Below are 25,342 nucleotides of genomic sequence, written 5' to 3'. Positions count from 1 at the left end.
TTTTATGTAGATATCCTAGTCCTCTACCCCAGAAATCTAAACATACAAGAGCTCCTAAATAAAATCAACAATGATGAAACATAAATTTTAAGCTTGAACTTAAAGCTGAAAGTAAGCTTCCCTTCCACTACACACTTCTGCATAACACCTGAGGATACACTGTCCTTCAAGGTTCATATAAAGCTTACCAACAAGGAGAATTTCATACATTTTGCACTATGACTTATCAAAAACGGTGGTCACAGGACTTTTCATGAGGTCTCTCATATATTTCTAGACTTGAATTCTTGGAAGAATGCAATATATTGTGCTGACTTTAATTCATTCTCACTTCTCCTCTTATTTTATTCAAGACTGCAGACACAACTCAAACCATTTTGCACAATCCACCAGCTGCCAGATGTAACCAAAAATTTATGATATATTGCAGTGATGTAGCTACACGAACCACAGAGGCTTTTGACAGAAGTAATATCCAACTTGCCACTATTGTAACAGGTTCAATTGGTGACCTAACACTGATAATGTACCCATTTAATGTTCCCTCAAAAAAAAAAAAAAAAAGTATACACCATTCCTTGTGAACAGCACAACAAAGATTACTTGGGGAAAAGCTTGGAGAGGTTTGTCCACCAGAATTTATAAATACAAATGCACTTACAGCAGGGATAACACTAGCATTGCTTGCTTCATACACAAAAAGGATATTTCATGCACTGGCATGATGCTAAACTGATCTACAGGAAACCAGATTGAAGACAACACAGGTACCGTGAAGTGTCAGTCATCGTCACCCCCAGTACCATCATTCAAAAACCTGGCAGTTATAATATTTCCACAATCTTAGTTCATAGCCATACACTAAAACCTTCTCCATTTCTGGGACCCTGCACTTAATTACCACTTACAAGTACAATATATACTATATAGCCAATATTAATCTCATACCCATATATTTGAAGTGATTCAGGTCCCAAGACAAAAACATTTTAAATAAAGGTGTCCATTTAAATTTAGGTGGAAATCATTATAACTTGTCTTATTACATTTTCCCTTAATATTAACAAATATATGAAATAATTAACAAAATATTTTAAAATGTATTAGTGTTATACATGTCTAAAATTTAGATAAATGAGGAAATATCCTCTCCTTTTAAATCAATAAAATCATTCAAGGACAAAGTGTTAGATCTATATGGGTCAAACAGCACCTAAGGAAATTTGAGGCAATCAGGTTGAATCTAATGGGCAATCAGATCCAAATCCTTGGATTAGAGCCCCTTACCAACATCAAAGAATCTCTTGAAGAACTCTTTGGCACTTCGGTCCCCTTAACGGAGGTGCCTTGATGTCAGTGGAAGATCCTTGAATCTAGGAACTTTACTTATCCTTTCACTGGACTGAACCTAAATGCCTCTCATTCCCCAGGCGCTATACGACCAATACGAGTTTAGTACTTCCCCCGATTAAAATATCTCGTGTGTGACCAGTTTTGAACAGAGCACCAGGGTGGAGCCCTCTAATAAAACAAAGTAAAACTTAGAGAGAGCACAAAGGAATACATCAAGACTGGTGCCTGAATTAAGGTAGAATGAGCTACGAAGAAAGAATGCCATAACTAGGCCTCATGTCACTGGACAGGGATGAACAAAATGGGCTACCATCACTACATAAAAAATACTGCACTACGATGCATAGACAGGATAGATGAGGAGATTTTTAACCAGGGATGCAACAAAAATAAAGGGGGCATGACTGAAAGTTACACACCCAAGTGAGCTGTAAGAATATCAGGAAATATTTCTTCAACATAAATGGCAAAGACAAGACATGAGATGTGTAATGAAATTGAAAGCCAACTCAATAAAGGAGTTCAAGAATATAAATAACAGAGTTCAATCAAGTTAATTAAAAGGAGGCCTAAGAGCTCACACCTTGTAACTCAAATAGGTAATGACAAAAACAATTTGTGGGGTACTACATCTCTGATATGCTCCAAAACAAGGGGAATTAATGTAATGACCAAAGAACAGGGAAATTACTTACACGGAACTTACATTGTTATTCTCGGTAATCTGTTGCTGAAGTGAGTTTACAGCTTATATAATCATCTTCTTGGGGCTTGTAAATGTTATGGTTAGCTACATGTCAGGAATCATGTTGATCATTATTTTTACTGTCTGTGTGTTGCATTTCTGCATTGTTAACTTGAAATATTCTTTTTTGTGCATGCCAAACAGGAGATATTCCCTGGGGATGTAAATAAGACATCTGTTTAAAAACATACTAAGACAATATATGTTTTTCACACTAATATCTATTGTGAATGTTTATATATAAAATGTAAACTTCTTTCTTCTTTCAACACACCAGTCGTATCCCACCGAGGCAGGGTGGCCCAAAAGGAAAAACGAAAGTTTCTCCTTTTACATTTAGTAATATAAACAGGAGAAGGGGTTACTAGCCCCTTGCTCCTGGCATTTTAGTCGCCTCTTACAACATGCATGGCTTACGGAGGAAGAATTCTGATCCACTTCCCCATGGAGATAAGAGGAAATAGACAAGAACAAGAACTAGAAAGAAAATAGAAGAAAACCCAGAGGGGTGTGTATATATATGCTTGTACATGTATATGCAGTGTGACCTAAGTGTAAGTAGAAGTAGCAAGACATACCTGAAATCTTGCATGTTTATGAAACAGAAAAAAGGACACCAGCAATCCTACCATCATGTAAAACAATTACAGGCTTTCGTTTTACACTCACTTGGCAGGACGGTAGTACCTCCCTGGGCGGGTGCTGTCTACCAACCTACTACCTATAATAAAATGTAAGCTTCTTCTTTCTTTCAACACACCGGCCGTATCCCACCAAGGCAGGGTGGCTCAAAAAGAAAAACGAAAGTTTCTCTTTTAAATTTAGTAATTTATACGGGAGAAGGGGTTACTAGCCCCATGCTCCCGGCATTTTAGTCGCCTCGTACAACACGCATGGCTTACGGAGGAAGAATTCTGTTCCACTTCCCCATGGAGATAAGAGGAAATAAACAAGAACAAGAACTAGAAAGAAAATAGAAGAATACCCAGAGGGGTGTGTATATATATGCTTGTACATGTATGTGTAGTGTGACCTAAGTGCAAGTAGAAGTAGCAAGACATACCTGAAATCTTGCATGTTTATGAGACAGACAAAAGACACCAGCAATCCTACCATCATGTAAAACAATTACAGGTTTTTGCTGTACACTCACGTGGCAGGACAGTAGTACCTCCCTGGGTGGTTGCTGTCTACCAACCTACTACCTATAATAAAATGTAAATGTAAGCTAGAAATATTAATTTTGGAAGTTGGGCAGAGAACATTTTCTTTCCACAAATTTTATACTCAATGACATGCTTTAGGATCTACAGTAATCTTAGGCTGAATATGCTGATGGCAAATACACGAGAAAAAATATTTAAGCATTATTTTTCGTACACCTATAATGTATCTACTTTTTTCTTTTTTGGCTGGGGAACTGATCCCCAGTGTATCTACTTTCAGTTACCTGTAGCACTCAATAAATTATGAAATTTTTCATTCTATGTGGAATGACACTAATATAGTGTATTCTTAAATTTCTAAACATTTTAAACATGCAGTTACATTTATTGTTTTGAAAAATACATGCAGTTGGTAAACTTTTCAAAGTGGCATACTTCGTATAACAATTGATGAACATGGTTCAGTAAAAAAAAAAAATCCTAATAAAGTATGACTTAGCTCATGTTTATGCAACAAGATGCCATGAGGAATCAATTAAAATATGCAGAATTCAAAAGGTCAGCAAACATCATTCAACTTGACATTTGTAACTCCTTATTTTTACAGTTCACTCAGGTAGTCTATGTTACTAAATTATCATGTCCTATGTTGCTCAGTATTTAATAATAAAATAAGCTATAGAATAAAACTACAACACTGTTGTATAGCTGTTTCTCTTACCTTTCCATGACATACAACAGTTTTCAAATAACATTCCACAAATTGCATAAATTTAGGTACAGTAAATGTAAAAGCAAGTGAAAAGAGGCCATTTGTGAGTATGACCTAATTAGTAATGCCAACTTTAACCATCTTTATTAAATTTATTTTTAATTTTTTACTCTAATTGTGAATCCTATCTTCAATAAATATTCCTTTATAAAGTAAAGAAAAAACTTTCAACTAGTTAGTTATATAATAAGAAGTAACACATCTTTAACTAGTCCTTTTGTGACCTACATCACAGTGGAATGAACCTTGAGCTTTTCAATGCTGGTGTATTGAATTAATGGAATGTTTGAATTGTTTTTCAGCTGTGTAAGTACTCATTTGTTATTTTTAGTAAAGAAATTGGGATACACATTAGTTTCTTTGCCATAGCTTATGAATGCCTCTTCTAATTGGCTGATATTTAACTGCACTAGAAACTTATGTGCACTCTGTACTATTCCTTTCATGTGAACTGAAATAGGAGGCCTAAGCTAATGCAATATGGATACCCTTCTCAGATCGTACAGTGACTGAAACACAAGGGCGGTCTCACAATGCCAGGGAAATGGGAAGAGTTATGGGTAATCAGGTGTGATCCAAGAAAAGGAAGGGTAGCTTCTATTTAAAACCATAAAAGAAAAGTCTGCCATTTGCAAATGTCAGCATTATTGTGCAGAATTAAGGGTACAACAACAAGAGGGCCATAGGAACCTGCTACTGAAAGTGTTAGTTTAAGGGTTAAATGGTCAGTAAGCTATTTTGTGACTCAATGACTACCAGTGTCTTTCCAGGCACTTAATACATGTCAGGCCCATCTTGGAGACCTAAGCATCAATATGGAATCCACACCTGAGGAAGCATGTTAAGAAACTGGATAAAGTGCAAAAGTATGCAACAAAACTTGTTCCCAAATTAAGAGACATGAGCTACGAGCAGAGGTTAACAGAAATGAATCTAAGACATTGGAGGATAGAAGAACCAGAGAAGATATGATAGCATACAAAATACTCTAGGAAATTGATAAGGTAGACAGGGACAGGCTGTTTGAGAGGCAAGAAATGGGAACTCAGGGATATAGCTGGAAGTAAGGCGCAAATGAGTCACAGGTTTGTCAGGAAATATTTCTTAAGTCTCAGGGTAGTCGGAAATTGTAATGATCTCAGTGGAAAAGCTGTGGAAGCAGGCTACATACATAGCTTTAAGAGGTACAAGAGGGCCCAAGAAGCTAGGGAGTGAATCTGGCAAGCAACAAGTCAAGAGGTGGGCCCAGAAGTTACGACTCAACCTCTGCAGCCACACAGGGAAGCACTGCCACCCTTCACAACACATGACAAATTTCCACAACATATTCCCACCCTCACCACAATGTAAACTGTTTGCACTACTTGTAATGACCTATACATGAGAGTGCAGTAATGTACAAGTCCACCATCACAAATCCGGCAATCAGTTATTCAGTTCCTTCAGCTATTCGGCACTAATTTTGGCTAGCATAATTTCAAATTTCCAGGGTCGCCACACCAACCTGCTGGTACTGTTTGGTGGCGCTACTTGCTGCATAAGTCATTCCAATTTCTTTTTCTCCATTTATTGTTTTAACCTGCTTACTTTTAGCCCTAGCCATGGTTCCAATGAATAAAAGAAATGCTTCTCATTATGTAAAGCACCTACACAGTACATTATCCATTAAAGATAAGGTGGCTTTGAAGCCACTGTCAGTTGCCATGAACTCAGTCTCATGAAGCAGGAGAATATGCTTTATTATTACGCTAATATCAACACTACAGCTTATTTGCCTATCACAATTGATCTTTGACATAAGAAACAATATAAATAACATAAAACATGTTAAATACTCCAGAATGAATAATATTTGGCATAACACCGAGCAGTTCGACGGAGGTATGAAGAGGATATGGTATACAAATACCATTCTCCTATCCCTGTCTTGGGGCTTATATTAGAGAAAACAGAGTATAGCACAGGGCTAACTGTGATATAGACTTGTACTGCACCATAAACCTGAAACAAAAGTTATTTTCTTTATATAGATTATCACACATAGCAGCATATGTGTAGAGAACCTAGGATAACCCAAAAAAAGTCAACGTGGCTTATTTTTAGTACCTGGCTTGGGTTAGCCATATATGATTTTTGGTAAATATTCGATTCCCAGCCAGGGTAGAAACATTAGGCGTGTTTCTTTACACCTGTTGTCTATGTTTACCCATCAGTAAATGGGTACCTGGGTATTAGCCGACTAGTGTGGGTGTTATCCTGGGACACTGACCTATTTTTCTTGAAATATTCTGCATAACAAGCGGCTTTCTACACAGTAGTATGTCACTGATGTCAGCTAGGCCTGTATACCTTGTACATGTATGTGTAGTAAATAAAGATATTACAGTATTATTATTATTATTATTATTATATTATTTTCTCAGCTGTTTGTTGGGTTATCTTATTCAAACTTGGGCAATGTATGATGGAAAGATACTTCTTCACGTACACCAAAAATGAAAGAAATCAGACCATAAATAGCGGAGTTAACTTCTCAGCCATTAGCGGCCGCTTAGCGGTATATTTTTGTATGGTTATAGTTATATTCTCATTTTTGTGGTCTCATTTGATAGAATGAAATATATATTACAGAAATAGATATGATTTTGATTGCTTTCATGACGAAAAGTACCTTGAAATTGCGCTCACAGTAGCGAAAATGTTCTACTCTTTAGCGAAGCTCAAGAGTAAACAAATGACGTCACTGTCCAATACCTGTCCGCCTGCCAGTCTAAATTCCAGTACGGAGTCATGAATGGCTTGACATTATTTATACAATTATTACAATAATGCAGCAGTCTGCATAACAGTAAATCTTCTATTTTTTTGTGAATAAAAATTCCAAATGAAAAGCAAGAGTAATATAAGAGGGGCCTGTAGCCGTGACTAATGAGCAGAGAAAATGTTATTTTAGTGCCAGGAATGTCCGCATTGTTTATTCTGGACCCTATTTTGAAATTGGCATCTGTTGAAATTTGTGTGAAATTGGCCAAATTGCCAATTTCTGACTACTTTATTGGGTAGTTGAAATAAGTGAATGGGCGATTTCTTGTACTCAGTCGACAGACTAGAAGTAAGTAAATAAGTACATTATAGCACTACTAATATATTCACTGTTTTAACTATCCTCAGTACTTCTCACTTTCTCACTGTCTTTTACTTTCATTGTTAAGGGCTGTGTACTGGGGTAGAGTATTTGCAGTAGAGTACATGAATGATATGCACTAAAACTTCTTCCATAAAGGTCTGGTCTAGTCTGGTTGGGTCTGGGACCAGGCCACAGGAGCGATGGTCCCTGGAACCAGCATAAAGTAAATAAAATCTTCTCCTAAAATTAGGATGTGCCTAATACATAGATATTTGAATTTGACAACAAATTTAGTTTAGTACTAAAATATAATAATTTGACATAGTTTGGTAAAGAAAAATTGTGATGGCTTACGTGTGAAGGTCGTCTCTCCTCCTGCATCTCGGATATTCCTGCGAGCACATACGCTTCATAATCATGAAAATGTGGAATAACCAGCCATTTAAGCATTGCTTTCTCCTTGATTTCTTTGTTGACAATTGATCTGTCAATATACTGCTCACGGATTTTCTTAACATTCTGTGCGGCTTTGTCCCAGCTGAGAGGCTGAAAAATACACAACATTAAAAATAGCAGAGGTACCATTAGTTATACATACTCGTCATTTACAGATAAGGATAATTAATGCTGTACATATAATCAAATCAAACTACTCAACTTCCTGGTCAGCAGTGAATGGGGTTGTATTCATAGGTCTTAACCCTTAAACTGTCCAAACAGATCTACGTTCACATGCGTAGTGCTCCAAAAGTAGATGTAGGTTTTTTGCATATTTTCAAATATAACAAAAAAAAAAATGTAGATCTAAGTTTTTTACACATTTTCAAATGTAAAAAAAAAAAAGGTCTACGTTTTTTTACATACTTTCAAATGTTGAAAAAATGTAGACCTACGTTTGGACAGTTTAAGGGTTAATAATCTCTGCATGATTTTCAGATGCACATTCTTCCAAAAAAATTATACTTTCTTTTTTAATTTTCAAACCACCCAATATTCAAATTCCTTTATATGTAAACATTATTTCTTACTATCTTACAAAAATCTGACATGTTCTTCCTGATAACAGCAGCACAGTGCAGTATATTTCTAATTTTTCCTCCTCAATCCAAATATTCACCAACACAGGCTAGTATATCTTCCTCATTTTCCTAGTATCTCCAATAGCAATAGCACTTTTCTAGGTGCTATGGTTAATGGAAAATTGTGCATAGCATGATATAAAGTTCTATATACATACAGTGAACTTTCGGTTTTCCTGTTTAATCTATTCCAGAGCCATCAGCCATAACCAAAACCATTTTCCTCATAAGAAATAATGTAAATGGAATTAATCCATTCCAGACACCCAGAAGTATCAATAAAAAAAAATTTTTTACCTTAAAGATAGATTTACATGCACAAAAGAATGAGCATTACACATGACACTTACCTTTACTGAAGGCTGTTGTTGATGGATGGAAGACAGGGAGGAAGGGAGAGGGAAGAGAGGTTATTGTTTAGAAGGGGAATCCCTCTCCATAAGGACTCGCGGTACCAAGTCCTTATCAGGGGTCACTTCCCTAGCTTAAATATAGATTTACATGCAGAAAAGAATGACAAATAAATATAAAGCACTAATAAACTGTATAAATGAACATTTAACATCATACTTACCTTTATTGAAAAGACTTGTTGGTGTATGGCAGACCAGGCAGAGGGGAGAGGGAGGAGAGTTTATTGTTGGAGAATATGACACTAATATCAACTCTACGGCTTATTTATCTATCGCAATTCAACTAATATGACATAATAAACAATATTAATAACACAGAAATGTGGAATATACTCTAGAATGAATAAAATAAGTCATTATGTATGTCACAACTGGTGTTGTGTTGTTGCTATTGGGTGTACAAGGGCCACTGTGAGCATAAGCCGTACATAATGTTGGTGATGGCTGCAGCTGAGGCAGCGGTGTTTTCTGTACCCCTATATAACTCCAACAACATTGGAGGAATTAGTAGAATTGCTGAATCACTGAAGAAGGCACCCTCTACCACCATCACAAAACCACTACCACCCTCTACCACCATGACAACCACTACTACCCTCTACCACCATGACAACCACTACTACCCTCTACCACCATCACAACCACTACCACCCTCTACCACCATGACAACCACTACTACCCTCTACCACCATCACAACCACTACCACCCTCTACCACCATGACAACCACTACTACCCTCTACCACCATCACAACCACTACTACCCTCTACCACCATCACAACCACTACTACCCTCAACCACCACCACTTTCATATTTTTCTACAAACTTTTTCTTGAATTATATTGTGTTTCTCACATTCTTTACCAAAGGGTGGCACTAGAAGCTTTCTTTGGGCCCATGGTGGCTTATTTAGCAGTCACACACAATAAACAAGTGGCAAAAACAATGGGTTATTATGAAATGTGTCATATGGCCTGGCAGGATATGTTCACTCACCAAGAAACAACAATGTGTGTGGGAGGCAGCTTTGTCTGTGTGCTGGGCACTGGACAGGTTCCACACGATCGACAAAAATGGAGGTAATCGGCAAAAACGGAGCCAAAAAATCAGCGAAAAAAGTCGGCCAAAACCGAAATCGGCGATAATGGAGATCAACGAAAACAGGAGGTCCACTGTCCAAGTCTTGTAAAGGGGTCCCATTTTCTGAAGGGACCCCTGAGCAAAACTTGGCCAGCAGCACTTCTACAATCATTAATGAACTTGCTGCCTCCGGTGGGGCAGATGATGTACCAAGCACCTCCACAGTAGTACTTGCGTGTGGCCAGCAGTAACAGCCTGGTTGATCAGACCCTGATCCACCATGAGGCCTGGTCTCAGACCGGGCCGCGGGGACGTTGACCCCCGAAACCCTCTCCAGGTAAACTCCAGGTATAGGTAAACATGAAGTGAACGAGGCAGTACTGTTGTCTCGGAATTACTGTGGCATGGATGACAAAGGTGTGAGTATGAAAGGAGGCTTGTAGGAGAGGATCATGGCAAGCAAACATAGACTTAGCAAATCTTTGATTTAATGGACCTCAATTAGACGAATTTTGGAAATATGAAAACAAAAGACAATGTCTGTTGATCACAGAACTGTCAGTTACTGTTACACTCACATCAGCCCATTCCCCCTATTTATTAATTCATTAAATTGAAGGTTTGCTGTATGTACTTAAGTAAAAAAAAAAAAAAAAAAAAAGTAACCTATATTATAAACATACCTCACGTGTACCATCAGATGCATATTTCTTGTTATAATTGTGAAAATGTTGTTCTTCAAGAACCAATCCATGTGCTGGTGCAATGGGAAGATCCACAAAACCTTCCTTAAATGATCTTAAGATGGTGTCAGAACTGGCTAGTCCACGACTGATAGCTATAGTTAAAGCAATCATTTTACGAATTTGATGCAGCATGAAACTTTGACCTGTTAAAATGAAACTTCGCATATATTAGTTATCTGTTTTTTGTGAATACTATTTAATACATTCAATACTGTAAAGAAAATCTATGACATTTATATCAGTCATCTCAGCAAAAATATTAGGAAAGGAATTAAGAAAAACAGAATCTTCCATAAACATATGAGCCATTATCTTCATATTTTCCAGTGTTGTTTTAAACATCTGCTCTGATTCAATATATACACAGTGGTTTAACATCACACAAATGAAGTACAGCAGTTCATAGTAACTCATAAATCATTAAAGAATCAAGGCAAGAGGAAAAAATACAAAGACTGCAGGGGAAGACCAAGTATGTTTGGTCTGAAAAAACAATCTTCAGGACTGGGGAAAGTTTAGGGGGAATTATACAATGAATAAACTTTGCATGCTATAAATAGAATATCAAGGTATTTTAGTTCTTATAAAACTAACTGAATTTATATAAAGTAATACCACGAGTTTCGAACTGCTCCCAACTCGAACATTTATGTAAGTGTATTTGTTTAAGTGTGTTTGTAAGTGTATTTTTGGGGGTCTGAAACAGATTAATCTAATTTACATTATTCCTTATGGGAACAAATTCATTCGGTATTGGCACTCAAACAGCATTCTAGAGTGAAATAAGTTCAAAACTCGGGGTACCACTGTACTGTAAATTACTTGGACTCTAACAAAGAGTAATGGGATAAGAAAAATTTGAGAATGCTTTGCTAGATTGAGCATATTTTGGTAATTTAGCATGCATTTCTCTTTTATTTACCACCTGACTTTTAAAAGAGCAGTGGCTATAGTTTCTAATGTACAAAAAACCTTATTGGGAACATATGCTGAAGTTATGCATCTAATTATTCATGTTGCTTAACCCTTTCAGGGTCCAGACCTCTGACCTGATAATTGCTCTTAAGGTCCAAGAATTAAAAAAAAAAAAAAAAAAAAAAAGGTCATCAGTCTCAGCGATATTTACACATTGACTATTTCACCCACTTTGAGTCCTATTTTAGGATAATTTTAATGTTCCAGTTGACCAGACTCTTAGCTATTTCATTAGTATGCCTTCAATTCTATCAAGTGAGTATAAGAAACTGCCCATTTAACTATTTCAACCCTCTAATACAGTGATCAGAAATTGGTAATTTGGCCAAATTCACACAAAATAAAAAAGATATTCTTTCTGAAGAGTAAACAGCACAGTGCCATTAAAAAAAAAGAAAAAAGAAATGCAAAATCTCAATTCTTTACCTGTTATTTTGATGGTGATCCATTCTAATCCATCACGCTCAAATGGGTTACTGCACTCTGCATCGATAATTCTTCGCATAGCACATGCATCATGATATTTTCTGAAAACAATCATATCCACAGATGTCAGTGCAACCTTTCTAGGAATCTGGTGAATAATGCATACAGTGAAACCTTCATTTAACAGACTAAAAGAGGGAAGAGAGTATCTGGTAATGTTGATTGCACTTTCAGTCCAATCAACAATGATATTATTTTTCTATGATCATAACAATAATGGATAATTCTAGAAACAATGGACTTTGTCTAATGATAACGAACTTTGTCAAATGTCTGAATTTTGTTAATCTGAAATCCATTAACCCTTTGACTGTTTCGGTTGTACATACATGTCTTACGAGCCAATGTGTTTGATGTACATATACTACTCAAAAATTCTAGCGGCTTCAAATCAAGCAGGAGAAAGCTGGTAGGCCCACATGTGAAAGAATGGGTCTGTGTGGTCAGTGTGCACTGTATAAAAAAAAATCCTGCAGCAAGCAGTGCATGAGAAAAAAAAAAAACTCTGACCGTGTTTTTGGACTAAAACACCGACTTTGAGGTGTATTTTCGTATAGTATTTATGGTTACATTCTTGTTTTCCTGGTCTCAATTGATAGAATGGAAAACATATTACAGAAATAGAGATGATTTTGATTGGTTTTACTATGAAAAGGACCTAGAAATGGTGCTCAAAATAGAGGAAATGTTTGATTTTTGCAGATGTTCAAGAGTAAACAAATGTCCAATAAATGTCCAACTAGTCATTCTAATATGCAGTCATGAATTGGTTGACATTATTTATATAATGATTACAATATTGCAGTAGTCTGCACAACAGTAAATCTTCTATTTTTTGTTTGAATAAAAATTCAAAATAGAAAGCAAGAGTAATATCAGAGGGGCCTGGAGACGTGACTGATGAACAAAGAAAATGCTATTTTAGAGTCAGAAATGTCTGCACTGTTCATTCTGAACCCGATTTCGAAATTGGCATATTTTTTAATTTGCGTAAAACTGGCCAAATTGCAAATTTCTGACCATGTTATTGGGTAGTTGAAATCGGTAAATGGGCAGCTTTTTGTACTCAATCGATAGAACAAATGAAGCTCTAAAGAAATAGCTATGAGTTCGGTCGACTAGAACAATGGAATTAACCGAAAATAGGGCTCAAAGTGAGCGAAATCATAAATATCGCCGAGGTCACTAACTTTGTGAGAGAGTAATTTCATGAGTTTTCCATCAAATTTTGTACTTTTGGTGTCATTACCATCGGGGAAAGATTCTCTATCATTTCATAAGAAAAATAATTTTTTTTTTCAAATATTTTGCGACACCAGGAGACACCTCAGGATTTGGAGTTGCGACAGTCAAAGGGTTAAATCCAAAAAAACTTTAAGTCGAGGTTTTTACTGTACAGGCAAATACAGTACTACTTATAACAAGTAACCTTGATTCCAAAAAAGGTTAATGAAAAAAATGCATGAAGAGTAAAAAAAGAAAAAGAATCTACAAAAGTATCCAGCTATGTGTATACCAAGGTGGGTTTGAAAAAAACTGTATACCAAGGTGGGTTTGAAAAAAAAACTGTATACCAAGGTGGGTTTGAAAAAAAAACTGTATACCAAGGTGGGTTTGAAAAAAAAACTGTATACCAAGGTGGGTTTGAAAAAACTGTATACCAAGGTGGGTTTGAAAAAACTGTATACCAAGGTGGGTTTGAAAAAAAAACTGTATACCAAGGTGGGTTTGAAAAAAAAAAACTGGCTAAATAATTTCTGACATGGATAACACATAGGCAAACTGTTCCAAAGGCAAAGATGGGAAGGTATGAGAGTATAATGGTACCAACACTGTTACATGGGTGTGAAGCATGGGCTGTAAATGTTGCAGTGAGGAGTAGGCTGGAGGGAGTGGACATGTCGTGTCTAAGGGCAATGTGTAGTGTAGATATGTAGAGTATTATTAGTGTGGAAATTTGGAGATGTGGAGTTAATAAGGGCATTATTCAGAGGGTTGAGGAGAGGTTGTTGAGGTGGTTTGGTCACTTAGAGAGGCTGGAGCAAAATAGGATGACTTGGATGGTGTATAAATCTGTAGTGGAGGGAAGGGGTAGGGGGTCATTCTAGGAAATGATGGAGGGAAGGGGTAAAAGAGGTTTTGTGTGCAAGGGGATTGGACATACAGCAGGCATGTGCGAGCATGTTAGATAGGAGTGAATGGAGAAGAATTGTTTTTGGGACTCGATGAGCTGTTGGAGTGTAAGCAGGGTAATATTTTGTGAAGGGATTCAGGAAAATCAGTTAACCAGACTTGAGTCCTGAAGGTGGGAAGCATAATGCTTGCACTTTAAAGGAGAGGTTTGGAATTTTTTTTGTCTACAGTGATATCTGAACTGCCATAACTGCATGCCTTTGCAAAGACAGTGATTATGTGTGAATGATGGTGAAAGTGTTTCTTTCTTTTTTTTGGATCATCCTGCCTCAGTGTTGAAAATAAAAAGATTTTTTTATTATTTTTATTTTATTACCACATCGGCTGTTTCCCACAAGGCACGGTGGCCCGAAAAAGAAAAAAATATGTATATAATTAAGGTTAAGTACTAAACCCATGTGGGTCATTCAGCGCAATATGTGGTGAAGGTTTGATCCTCCATCTGCTTACCATGAAGCAGACTTGCTTCCTATTTATACCCAACTAGATGTTCCCACAGGAAGGATTAAACAAGTTGTGAGATGTGAAGAGCACTTTCAGCAATAAAAAATAAACACAATATAGGAAAAACTACATATAAAACAAATTTAAACACAAAATAAAAACTAATGCAAACATATCAAGCACACAATCACATCAAATTTAAATAACCTGCATTAGTTATAAACCCTGTTAAACCATCACTGTTAAAAGACTCTCCTAGGAATATTTCAAGATCCCAACAGGCACCCGATAATTACAAAAAAAGGACGTCACAAGTGACGAGGTCGAAGTCTACCATCCTTTTCATTCCTTGGAAACTTCTGCCCCTAAGGCCAAAAATATAACAGTAAAGGAAAAATATAATCTGTCCCAGAGAAATGAATACAGCAAAGGTTATTTAATCAACTTACACTCCTGATGTAAAATTGTGAAAATTATGAAGACCTTTATACATCTGCAGCATCTTTCTAACGTCTTCTAAAATATCCTGAGTCATACGGTAATCTTCACTTGCTGTCTGTGAACCACATATATTGTTAAAATATGAATCAATACAGCATTCATAATTAGCTCATTTACAAATGAATTAGGCACAGTATGGTAAAACTGAAAACTCTGTTATAATAAAAAGTACACAATTAATGAAGCAATTTTCACCTGGGCCAAAGTATGGGTTAAAATGATGGTAACTGCCCTAGCAAATACGGTAGACCCCACTTAATGAACATTCAAAAAACATACTGAATAAGACAAAAAAAAAAGAACTTTAAATTACCCCCACCTTATGCCCAACTTATACGTACAGTAGGGCCCCACTTACACGGCAGGTTAGGTTCCTGGCTACTGCCTTAAACCGGAATGTCATTTTTTCCACTTATAAATGCATATACAGTGGACCCCCGGTTAACGATATTTTTTCATTCCAGAAGTATGTTCAGGTGCCAGTACTGACCGAATTTGTTCCCATAAGGAATATTGTGAAGTAGATCAGTCCATTTCAGACCCCCAAACATACACGTACAAACGCACTTACATAAATACACTTACATAATTGGTCGCATTGGAAGGTGATTGTTAAGCGGGGGTCCACTGTAAATTGCCAGACAACAAGTTTGCACTAACTTATATTAAGTTAGTAATAGAACAATGCATTAAAAAAACACAATAAAAAGTAGAATACATACACAGTACATTCATTACTTACCTTAAAATATTTGTAGTCTTAATGTAAGGCAAGAGGCGAGTAGTATGTACTTATTTGTAAAAAGTCAGGTGTAGGTAGCCCTGGCTCCCCATCCCAAACTTAATACAGTGGACCCCCGGTATTCGATATTAATCCGTTCCAGAGAGCTCATCGAATACTGAAAATATCAAAAACCGAATCAATTTTCCCCATAAGAAATAATGGAAATCAAATTAATCTGTGCAAGACACCCAAAAGTATGAAAAAAAAATTTTACTACATGAAATATTAAGTTTAATGCAAAAGAATAATTACAATAACAATAAAATAATTGACACTTACCTTTAATGAAGATCTGGTGATGATTGATGGGATGGGAGGAGGGGAGAGGTGTTAGTGTTTAGAAGGGGAATCCCCTTCCATTAGGACTTGAGGTAGCAAGTCCTTTTCTGGGGTTTCTTCCCTTCTTCTTTTAATGCCACTAGGACCAGCTTGAGAGTCACTGGACTTCTGTCGCACAACATAACTGGCAGCCTCACCATGCCTAATCACACTATGTATGCCACTACGATTCTTAAATCTTTCACACCAACCTTTGCTGGCCTTAAATTCACTCACATCACCACTAGTTGCAGGCAATTTCTTTACCAAATCATCATGCAACTGCCTAGCCTTTTCACAAATGATCGCTTGAGAGATGCTATCTCCTGCTATCTGTTTTTCATTTATCCACACCAATAACAATCTCTCAACATTTTCTAACACTTGCGGTCGCTGTTTCGTAATCACAGTTGCACCTTTTGCAAGAACAGCTTCCTTGATTGCCGTTTTCCTGGTCACTATAGTAGAGATGGTTGATTGGGGTTTATTATACAACCTAACCAGCTCCGACACATGCACTCCACTTTCGTACTTTGCAATTATCTCTTTCTTCATTTCATAAGTCATTAGCGACTTTTTTCTCGAAGGGTTGGCACTAGAAGCTTTCTTGGGGCCCATGGTGACTTATTTTGCAGAAACAAGCACCAAACACAGTGATAATATGGATAATATGGAATGTACTGAATGTATCTTTAGATACGCACACACTGGCTGGCTTGTAAACACTGGCACACATGGGGCAGTTCAGGCCACACATGGACAGGTCTCGTATGAATCGTATTGAATACCGGGTTTTCAATCGAATACTGAGGAAAATTTTTTGCGATATAATGCATCGAATACTGGATTTATTGAATACCAATGCCATCGAATACCGGGGGTCCACTGTACAGTGGTATCCTGAGTTTCGGCCACCTCCCAACTCGAACAGTTATGTAAGTGTATTATTGTAAGTGCTTTTATAAGTGTATTTTTGGGGGTCTGAAATGGATTAATCTAATTTACATTATTCCCTATGGGAACAAATTAGTTGGGTAAGGGCACTCGAACAGCCTTTCTGGAATGAATTAGGCCGAAACTATGGGTTCCACTGTATACGATATTTAAAGCAGCCCAGAGAGATAAAATACACATACAGTACACTCATTATTTACCTTAAAATATGTGTAGTGTTAATGTAGGATGAGAGGCGAGTAGTATTTATTTGTAGGAAGTCAGGTATAGGCAGCCGGTAGGTGTAGCCAGCCTGGGCTACACCTACCTATGTAGCTATACAATATTTAAAGTGGCCCAGAGCAACATTATTACCATCGACCTACCTTGTTCGCTGAGTTTAATTGTTTCTAAAAACTACCTTTACAGTGCTAGTCACAGCATTATACCAGGTGAGTGCCCTGGCATAATGCCATGATGAAAATCAAAGGCCTACCATACAGGAGGGTCTTTTTTTGTCACGGCATCACGACTTGCCGCCACACTCCACAGTGACTCTTCAGTGCTCACATGACTGCCACTGTGAGAGGAAGTGTTGCACTTTTGTCTCTCATCCACCCCATCTTTTGTCCAGTGCTCCCTTTGGTTTTGGGGCAATACATGTTTGATTATGGGTAAAAGGAAGTCTTTAACCCTTTGAGGGTCCGTCCCGTAGATCTACGGCTTTACGTTCAGGGTCCAAACCGTAGATCTACGTCATGAGCTCAGCTCACTCTGATAAACTGTGAGTGGTACATTTGGGCCTAGATATGAGAGAATACATCTATGTGGTATGTGTGCACCACATAAAACAGATCCTGCAGCACGCTGTGTATAATGAGAGAAAAAACTGAAATCATGATTTTTCGATTAAAACAGCGACTTTGCAGTGTTTTTTCGTATGTTTTTTATAGTTCTATTTGCGATTTCTTGGTCTCATTTGATAGAATGGAAGACATATTACAGAAATAGAGATAATTTTGATTGGTTTCAGCACTGGAAATGGCTTGCAACTGAGCTCAAAGTAGCAGAATGTTAAATTTTTGCCGATATTCAAGAGTAAACAAACGACCTCACACATCTAATACACGCCAGCTGGTGGGTCTAATATGCATTCACAAATATGGTGATGATATTTATACAATTATTACAGTATTGCATAACAGTAAATCTTCTATTTTTTGGTGTGAATAAAAATTCATTATGTGAATAAAAAATCAAAATGGAATTTATTTGTAAAGCCTCAAAACGTAACTAATGAACAGAGGAAATGTTAGTTTAGTTCCAGGAATACCTACATTGTTTATTCTGGACCCTATTTTGAAATTGGAATATTTTGAACTTTGTGTTAAATTGGTCAAATTAACAATTTCCGATCACTTTAATTTGTAGTTGAAACAGTTGACTTGGCGATTTCTTGTGCTCAATCGATAGAATAGCAGTAATACTAGTGAAATAGCTAAGAATTTGGTTGACTGGAATAATGTAATTGGCCTAAAATGGGAGTCAAAGTCGGCAAAATCGCCAATTCGTAAATATCGCTGACACATCAAAATTCGCGAGAGCATAATTTCGTCAATTTTCCATCAAATTTCGTACTTTTTGTTTTATTACCTTCACAAAAAGATTCTCTACCATTTCATAAGAAAAAATAAATTTTTTTTTTTTAAATTCTTGGACACTGGGGCACCACTTCAGATCTGGGCCTTGGACCCTGAAGGGGTTAACACCTGAAACTATAACTCAAATCATAGGGCTTCACAAAGCTGGGCACCAGACAAAGGAAATAGTGGAGAATGTTGGTGTGTGTGAGCATTCAGTGAGGAACTGGGTGCAGTATTTCAAGGCTGGTGGTGGTGTAGTTACCGTCTGCCAAACCTCGGCCTGGCCCCTCGAAGAAGACATCTGTTCGTACCTTAACTGTGTTAAAGAAGCAGTTAGAGAGTACACCTAAGATAACTGCTAAAGAACTGAAAGAAAATAATCCACATCTTCTCGCAGAGGTGTCTGCAAAAACTGTTAACAGATGTGTGTCAGAACTGGGCTACAGTAGTCACTGCCAGGTTAAGAAACCAATCCTCTCCAAGTCACAGAAGAAATGTAGCTGGATTTTGCAAAGAAATATCTTCACTGGAATCCTCAACAGTGGTCTGAGGTACTTTGGAGTGATGAAGCAACCTTCACCATCACCTGTAACCGTGGGGGACATGTGTACCAGCCCAGAGGTAGTGACTCGTTAGACCCATGCTACACCTGTGGGACCATCAAACACCCAGACTCGCTCATGGTTTGGGGGTGTTTCAGTGCTCAGTGTTGGTGAAACTGTGATTCCCAAAAACCAGTTGGTAGACAGCAACCACCCAGGGAAGTACTACCGTCCTGCCAGATGACTGTGAAACAAAAACCTGTAACTGTTTTGCATGATGGTAGGATTGCTGGTTTCTTTTTCTGTCTCATAAACACGCTAAGATAACAGGGATATCTTGCTACTCCTACTTACACTTTGGTCACACTTCATAGACACGCACATGCATATATATATATACATACATCTAGGTTTTTCTCCTTTTTCTAAATAGCTCTTGTTCTTTTTTATTTCTTCTATTGTCCATGGGGAAGTGGAAAAGAATCTTTCCTCCGTAAGCCATGCGTGTCGTATGAGGCGACTAAAATGCCGGGAGCAATGGGCTAGTAACCCCTTCTCCTGTATACAATTACTAAAAAAGAGAAGAAGAAAAACTTTATAAAACTGGGTTGCTTAAATGTGCGTGGATGTAGTGCGGATGACAAGAAACAGATGATTGCTGATGTTATGAATGAAAAGAAGTTGGATGTCCTGGCCCTAAGCGAAACAAAGCTGAAGGGGGTAGGAGAGTTTCAGTGGGGGGAAATAAATGGGATTAAATCTGGAGTATCTGAGAGAGTTAGAGCAAAGGAAGGGGTAGCAGTAATGTTAAATGATCAGTTATGGAAGGAGAAAAGAGAATATGAATGTGTAAATTCAAGAATTATGTGGATTAAAGTAAAGGTTGGATGCGAGAAGTGGGTCATAATAAGCGTGTATGCACCTGGAGAAGAGAGGAATGCAGAGGAGAGAGAGAGATTTTGGGAGATGTTAAGTGAATGTATAGGAGCCTTTGAACCAAGTGAGAGAGTAATTGTGGTAGGGGACTTGAATGCTAAAGTAGGAGAAACTTTTAGAGAGGGTGTGGTAGGTAAGTTTGGGGTGCCAGGTGTAAATGATAATGGGAGCCCTTTGATTGAACTTTGTATAGAAAGGGGTTTAGTTATAGGTAATACATATTTTAAGAAAAAGAGGATAAATAAGTATACACGATATGATGTAGGGCGAAATGACAGTAGTTTGTTGGATTATGTATTGGTAGATAAAAGACTGTTGAGTAGACTTCAGGATGTACATGTTTATAGAGGGGCCACAGATATATCAGATCACTTTCTAGTTGTAGCTACACTGAGAGTAAAAGGTAGATGGGATACAAGGAGAATAGAAGCATCAGGGAAGAGAGAGGTAAAGGTTTATAAACTAAAAGAGGAGGCAGTTAGGGTAAGATATAAACAGCTATTGGAGGATAGATGGGCTAATGAGAGCATAGGCAATGGGGTCGAAGAGGTATGGGGTAGGTTTAAAAATGTAGTGTTAGAGTGTTCAGCAGAAGTTTGTGGTTACAGGAAAGTGGGTGCAGGAGGGAAGAGGAGCGATTGGTGGAATGATGATGTAAAGAGAGTAGTAAGGGAGAAAAAGTTAGCATATGAGAAATTTTTACAAAGTAGAAGTGATGCAAGGAGGGAAGAGTATATGGAGAAAAAGAGAGAAGTTAAGAGAGTGGTGAAGCAATGTAAAAAGAGAGCAAATGAGAGAGTGGGTGAGATGTTATCAACAAATTTTGTTGAAAATAAGAAAAAGTTTTGGAGTGAGATTAACAAGTTAAGAAAGCCTAGAGAACAAATGGATTTGTCTGTTAAAAATAGGAGAGGAGAGTTATTAAATGGAGAGTTAGAGGTATTGGGAAGATGGAAGGAATATTTTGAGGAATTGTTAAATGTTGATGAAGATAGGGAAGCTGTGATTTCGTGTATAGGGCAAGGAGGAATAACATCTTGTAGGAGTGAGGAAGAGCCAGTTGTGAGTGTGGGGGAAGTTCGTGAGGCAGTAGGTAAAATGAAAGGGGGTAAGGCAGCCGGGATTGATGGGATAAAGATAGAAATGTTAAAAGCAGGTGGGGATGTAGTTTTGGAGTGGTTGGTGCAATTATTTAATAAATGTATGGAAGAGGGTAAGGTACCTAGGGATTGGCAGAGAGCATGCATAGTTCCTTTGTATAAAGGCAAAGGGGATAAAAGAGAGTGCAAAAATTATAGGGGGATAAGTCTGTTGAGTGTACCTGGTAAAGTGTATGGTAGAGTTATAATTGAAAGAATTAAGAGTAAGACGGAGAATAGGATAGCAGATGAACAAGGAGGCTTTAGGAAAGGTAGGGGGTGTGTGGACCAGGTGTTTACAGTGAAACATATAAGTGAACAGTATTTAGATAAGGCTAAAGAGGTCTTTGTGGCATTTATGGATTTGGAAAAGGCGTATGACAGGGTGGATAGGGGGGCAATGTGGCAGATGTTGCAAGTGTATGGTGTAGGAGGTAGGTTACTGAAAGCAGTGAAGAGTTTTTACGAGGATAGTGAGGCTCAAGTTAGAGTATGTAGGAAAGAGGGAAATTTTTTCCCAGTAAAAGTAGGCCTTAGACAAGGATGTGTGATGTCACCGTGGTTGTTTAATATATTTATAGATGGGGTTGTAAGAGAAGTAAATGCGAGGGTCTTGGCAAGAGGCGTGGAGTTAAAAGATAAAGAATCACACACAAAGTGGGAGTTGTCACAGCTGCTCTTTGCTGATGACACTGTGCTCTTGGGAGATTCTGAAGAGAAGTTGCAGAGATTGGTGGATGAATTTGGTAGGGTGTGCAAAAGAAGAAAATTAAAGGTGAATACAGGAAAGAGTAAGGTTATGAGGATAACAAAAAGATTAGGTGATGAAAGATTGAATATCAGATTGGAGGGAGAGAGTATGGAGGAGGTGAACGTATTCAGATATTTGGGAGTGGACGTGTCAGCGGATGGGTCTATGAAAGATGAGGTGAATCATAGAATTGATGAGGGAAAAAGAGTGAGTGGTGCACTTAGGAGTCTGTGGAGACAAAGAACTTTGTCCTTGGAGGCAAAGAGGGGAATGTATGAGAGTATAGTTTTACCAACGCTCTTATATGGGTGTGAAGCGTGGGTGATGAATGTTGCAGCGAGGAGAAGGCTGGAGGCAGTGGAGATGTCATGTCTGAGGGCAATGTGTGGTGTGAATATAATGCAGAGAATTCGTAGTTTGGAAGTTAGGAGGAGGTGTGGGATTACCAAAACTGTTGTCCAGAGGGCTGAGGAAGGGTTGTTGAGGTGGTTCGGACATGTAGAGAGAATGGAGCGAAACAGAATGACTTCAAGAGTGTATCAGTCTGTAGTGGAAGGAAGGCGGGGTAGGGGTCGGCCTAGGAAGGGTTGGAGGGAGGGGGTAAAGGAGGTTTTGTGTGCGAGGGGCTTGGACTTCCAGCAGGCATGCGTGAGCGTGTTTGATAGGAGTGAATGGAGACAAATGGTTTTTAATACTTGACGTGCTGTTGGAGTGTGAGCAAAGTAACATTTATGAAGGGATTCAGGGAAACCGGCAGGCCGGACTTGAGTCCTGGAGATGGGAAGTACAGTGCCTGCACTCTGAAGGAGGGGTGTTAATGTTGCAGTTTAAAAACTGTAGTGTAAAGCACCCTTCTGGCAAGACAGTGATGGAGTGAATGATGGTGAAAGTTTTTCTTTTTCGGGCCACCCTGCCTTGGTGGGAATCGGCCGGTGTGATAATAAAAAAATAAAAAATAATTACCTGGAGTTATTGTATGACAATTTGCCTGAGGCGTTTGAAAAGTGTGGGCCTATGGTTTTTATGCAGGACGGTGCACTGTGTTATACCGCCAAATCTGTAGTTCAGTGGCTTAAGGACTGTGAAGAGAGGCTCTTTAATGACTGGCCAGGCAATTTCCCAGACCTAAACCCTATTGAGAACCTCTGGTCAATAGTGAAACAAAGTTTACTGGGCAAGGATATCAGCTCCATCCCATGGCTGGAGGCTGCTCTACATGAGGTATGGAATAATATACCTCCTCAAACCCTCAAGAATTTTTGTGTGTCTTCCTACACGGCTGAGGGATGTGATTAAGCGTAAAGGATGCAGCGCCAAGTATTAAAACCTCAGTAAGTGTGCAAATATATATATTATAATCTTTCATGGTATGTGTTTGTGTTTTGGTACGTGTGGGGGAGGGGCGGCATAATGCCGTAACTAGCACTGTAGATGCCATCATAAATGAAGGGAGAAGTAATGAATAATTCATGCAGAGAAATGTAAACAAATGCAGAGTGTTAAGGGGAGTGACTAGGCCAAACGCAGATTCATACACGTTTTCTCGGGTGTTGGACCAGAGAAAACATAATGTTTTCCCTCTGCCCGGATAGCATACCTCCATAGCATATAAACATAACATGTTTATATGCAATGAAACATGTTTCTTATATAATTTTGAAGAAAATGTCATAGATGGATTAATAAAAATGTTTATTTTAACGTAAAACAAGACATTTAATGTGCCCAAGAGTGATTATTATTATGTACTATTAATATTACTATGGTGTTAAGACTAGAGAGAGACTCTTAGTGATTTTAATGTGTACCTGTATGCCAGCAAAGAGTGCAAATATATTTAGGTACAGGTACACATAAGTATTATTATCGAAGACCGTATAAAATATGCAATAACTTTAATACACTTGAAATTTTGGAAAGTTTCCAGATATAATAGAGATGTGCTCATGAAGAATGCAACCAAACTGAGTGGGGCACACTGTATTAGAAAGACAGTTTGCCATATAGTGAGTTTTGGTCATAATTTGAAATCACCGTATTAGCAGAAAGCCACAAAGCAGAGCCCTACTGTACTTCAATGACCTCATGACAAGCAGTGACCATCATCAACAAAGAGGGGTGTATATACAGCTGCTGCTAGTTCAATGGAACATACTATTAGTATTTTTTATACCATATATCAGTGTACTTTATCTAAAAAATAAGTGAAGAAAAAATAGAAAATAATTGTGAACATCTTTCCTGATTAATCACAACAATAATTTAAAAATGCACACTTACTGGCAAAACTGTACCAATCAAATAAGAACCCACCACACCTATGTCAAACATAGTATCATCTCTTACTCTCACTAAATGATGTGATCTATCTCAATTATAATACCTGGCAATTGTTCCAACAAAAACAGAAAGTGATTTTTCTCAATGCTGTCTCATGGTTTCATATTTATGGCATTGATAAGTGATTCCAAGGAACAAAAACTACTGGAAATGTTTCACCTCTTGGCTAGGAGTCATATTCAGCTTTGAGATATGGATGAAATGACAGAGAAGGAAATGGCAGGGATGCAGGAAATGGAAGATGGGAGTGAGGAATGGAACTGGGGTTGGGGGGGAGGGGCGCTTGGTACTATCTTAGGCGTACAGCACATAATTATGAACTTCATGCCCTCCTCCTTGTATCTCTCCCCCCCCACTTCCCTAAAGACATGAAATATTGTCATCTCAGTCCACATCTCAGGTTATAACACTGAGTGTCTACAGAAAAATGCAATTCAATTAACACATTTTTTCCTTAACAGATGTTTTATTTTGTCCCTATCTAGAACGTTAAATTTAGGTCAACTGTACTAGTAAAGAGAGACTAACCCCTTTACAGAAATGGCGATGATGGTTATGTACCATCAGAATTTTACTTTGAGGAATTTTATAACGAGATTCAGGGAATGGTTGGAAATGGAATGATAAAACAGTAGTGCTTAGTAGTAGACAGTTTAAAGAGAGTGAAAGGAAATATTTTACCATGAGTGGTTTCTTCAGTCCAACAGAATGGAAAAAGTCACTTGTGTCAAAATGTTTCCTTTTATAAATGTTTTGGAACTGTACACAAGTGTTTTTGTCCACAGATCACGGGAATGTATAGGGAAACTGGAGAGGATCTAAATACTACGTGACATAAAATAATATGGCTGGACATCAATACATCAATGAAAAGG

At 37.8% G+C, this 25,342-nt stretch overlaps 1 protein-coding gene across 1 annotated transcript in view; it reads right to left on the bottom strand.

Annotated features, from left to right (window-relative positions):
• Positions 1-2,059: 2,059 nt before the first annotated feature.
• Positions 2,060-25,342, bottom strand: part of LOC128702440 (pseudouridylate synthase 1 homolog) — a 45,059-nt gene continuing 21,776 nt past the window's right edge. The window contains exons 6-10 of the mRNA XM_070102135.1: positions 15,030-15,136; positions 11,884-11,984; positions 10,420-10,625; positions 7,518-7,709; positions 2,060-2,252 (exon numbers count right to left, since the gene is read on the bottom strand). Coding sequence (XP_069958236.1) covers positions 2,151-2,252; positions 7,518-7,709; positions 10,420-10,625; positions 11,884-11,984; positions 15,030-15,136 — 708 coding nt within the window. The 3' untranslated portion in view covers positions 2,060-2,150. The remainder of the gene's footprint in view (positions 2,253-7,517; positions 7,710-10,419; positions 10,626-11,883; positions 11,985-15,029; positions 15,137-25,342) is intronic.

The sequence above is a fragment of the Cherax quadricarinatus genome, chromosome 80, assembly GCF_038502225.1.
Source record: "Cherax quadricarinatus isolate ZL_2023a chromosome 80, ASM3850222v1, whole genome shotgun sequence".
Classification (NCBI taxonomy): Eukaryota; Metazoa; Arthropoda; class Malacostraca; order Decapoda; family Parastacidae; genus Cherax; species Cherax quadricarinatus.
The sequence above is the reverse complement of the archived record's forward strand: the minus strand, read 5'-3'. Positions and strand labels throughout refer to the sequence as shown.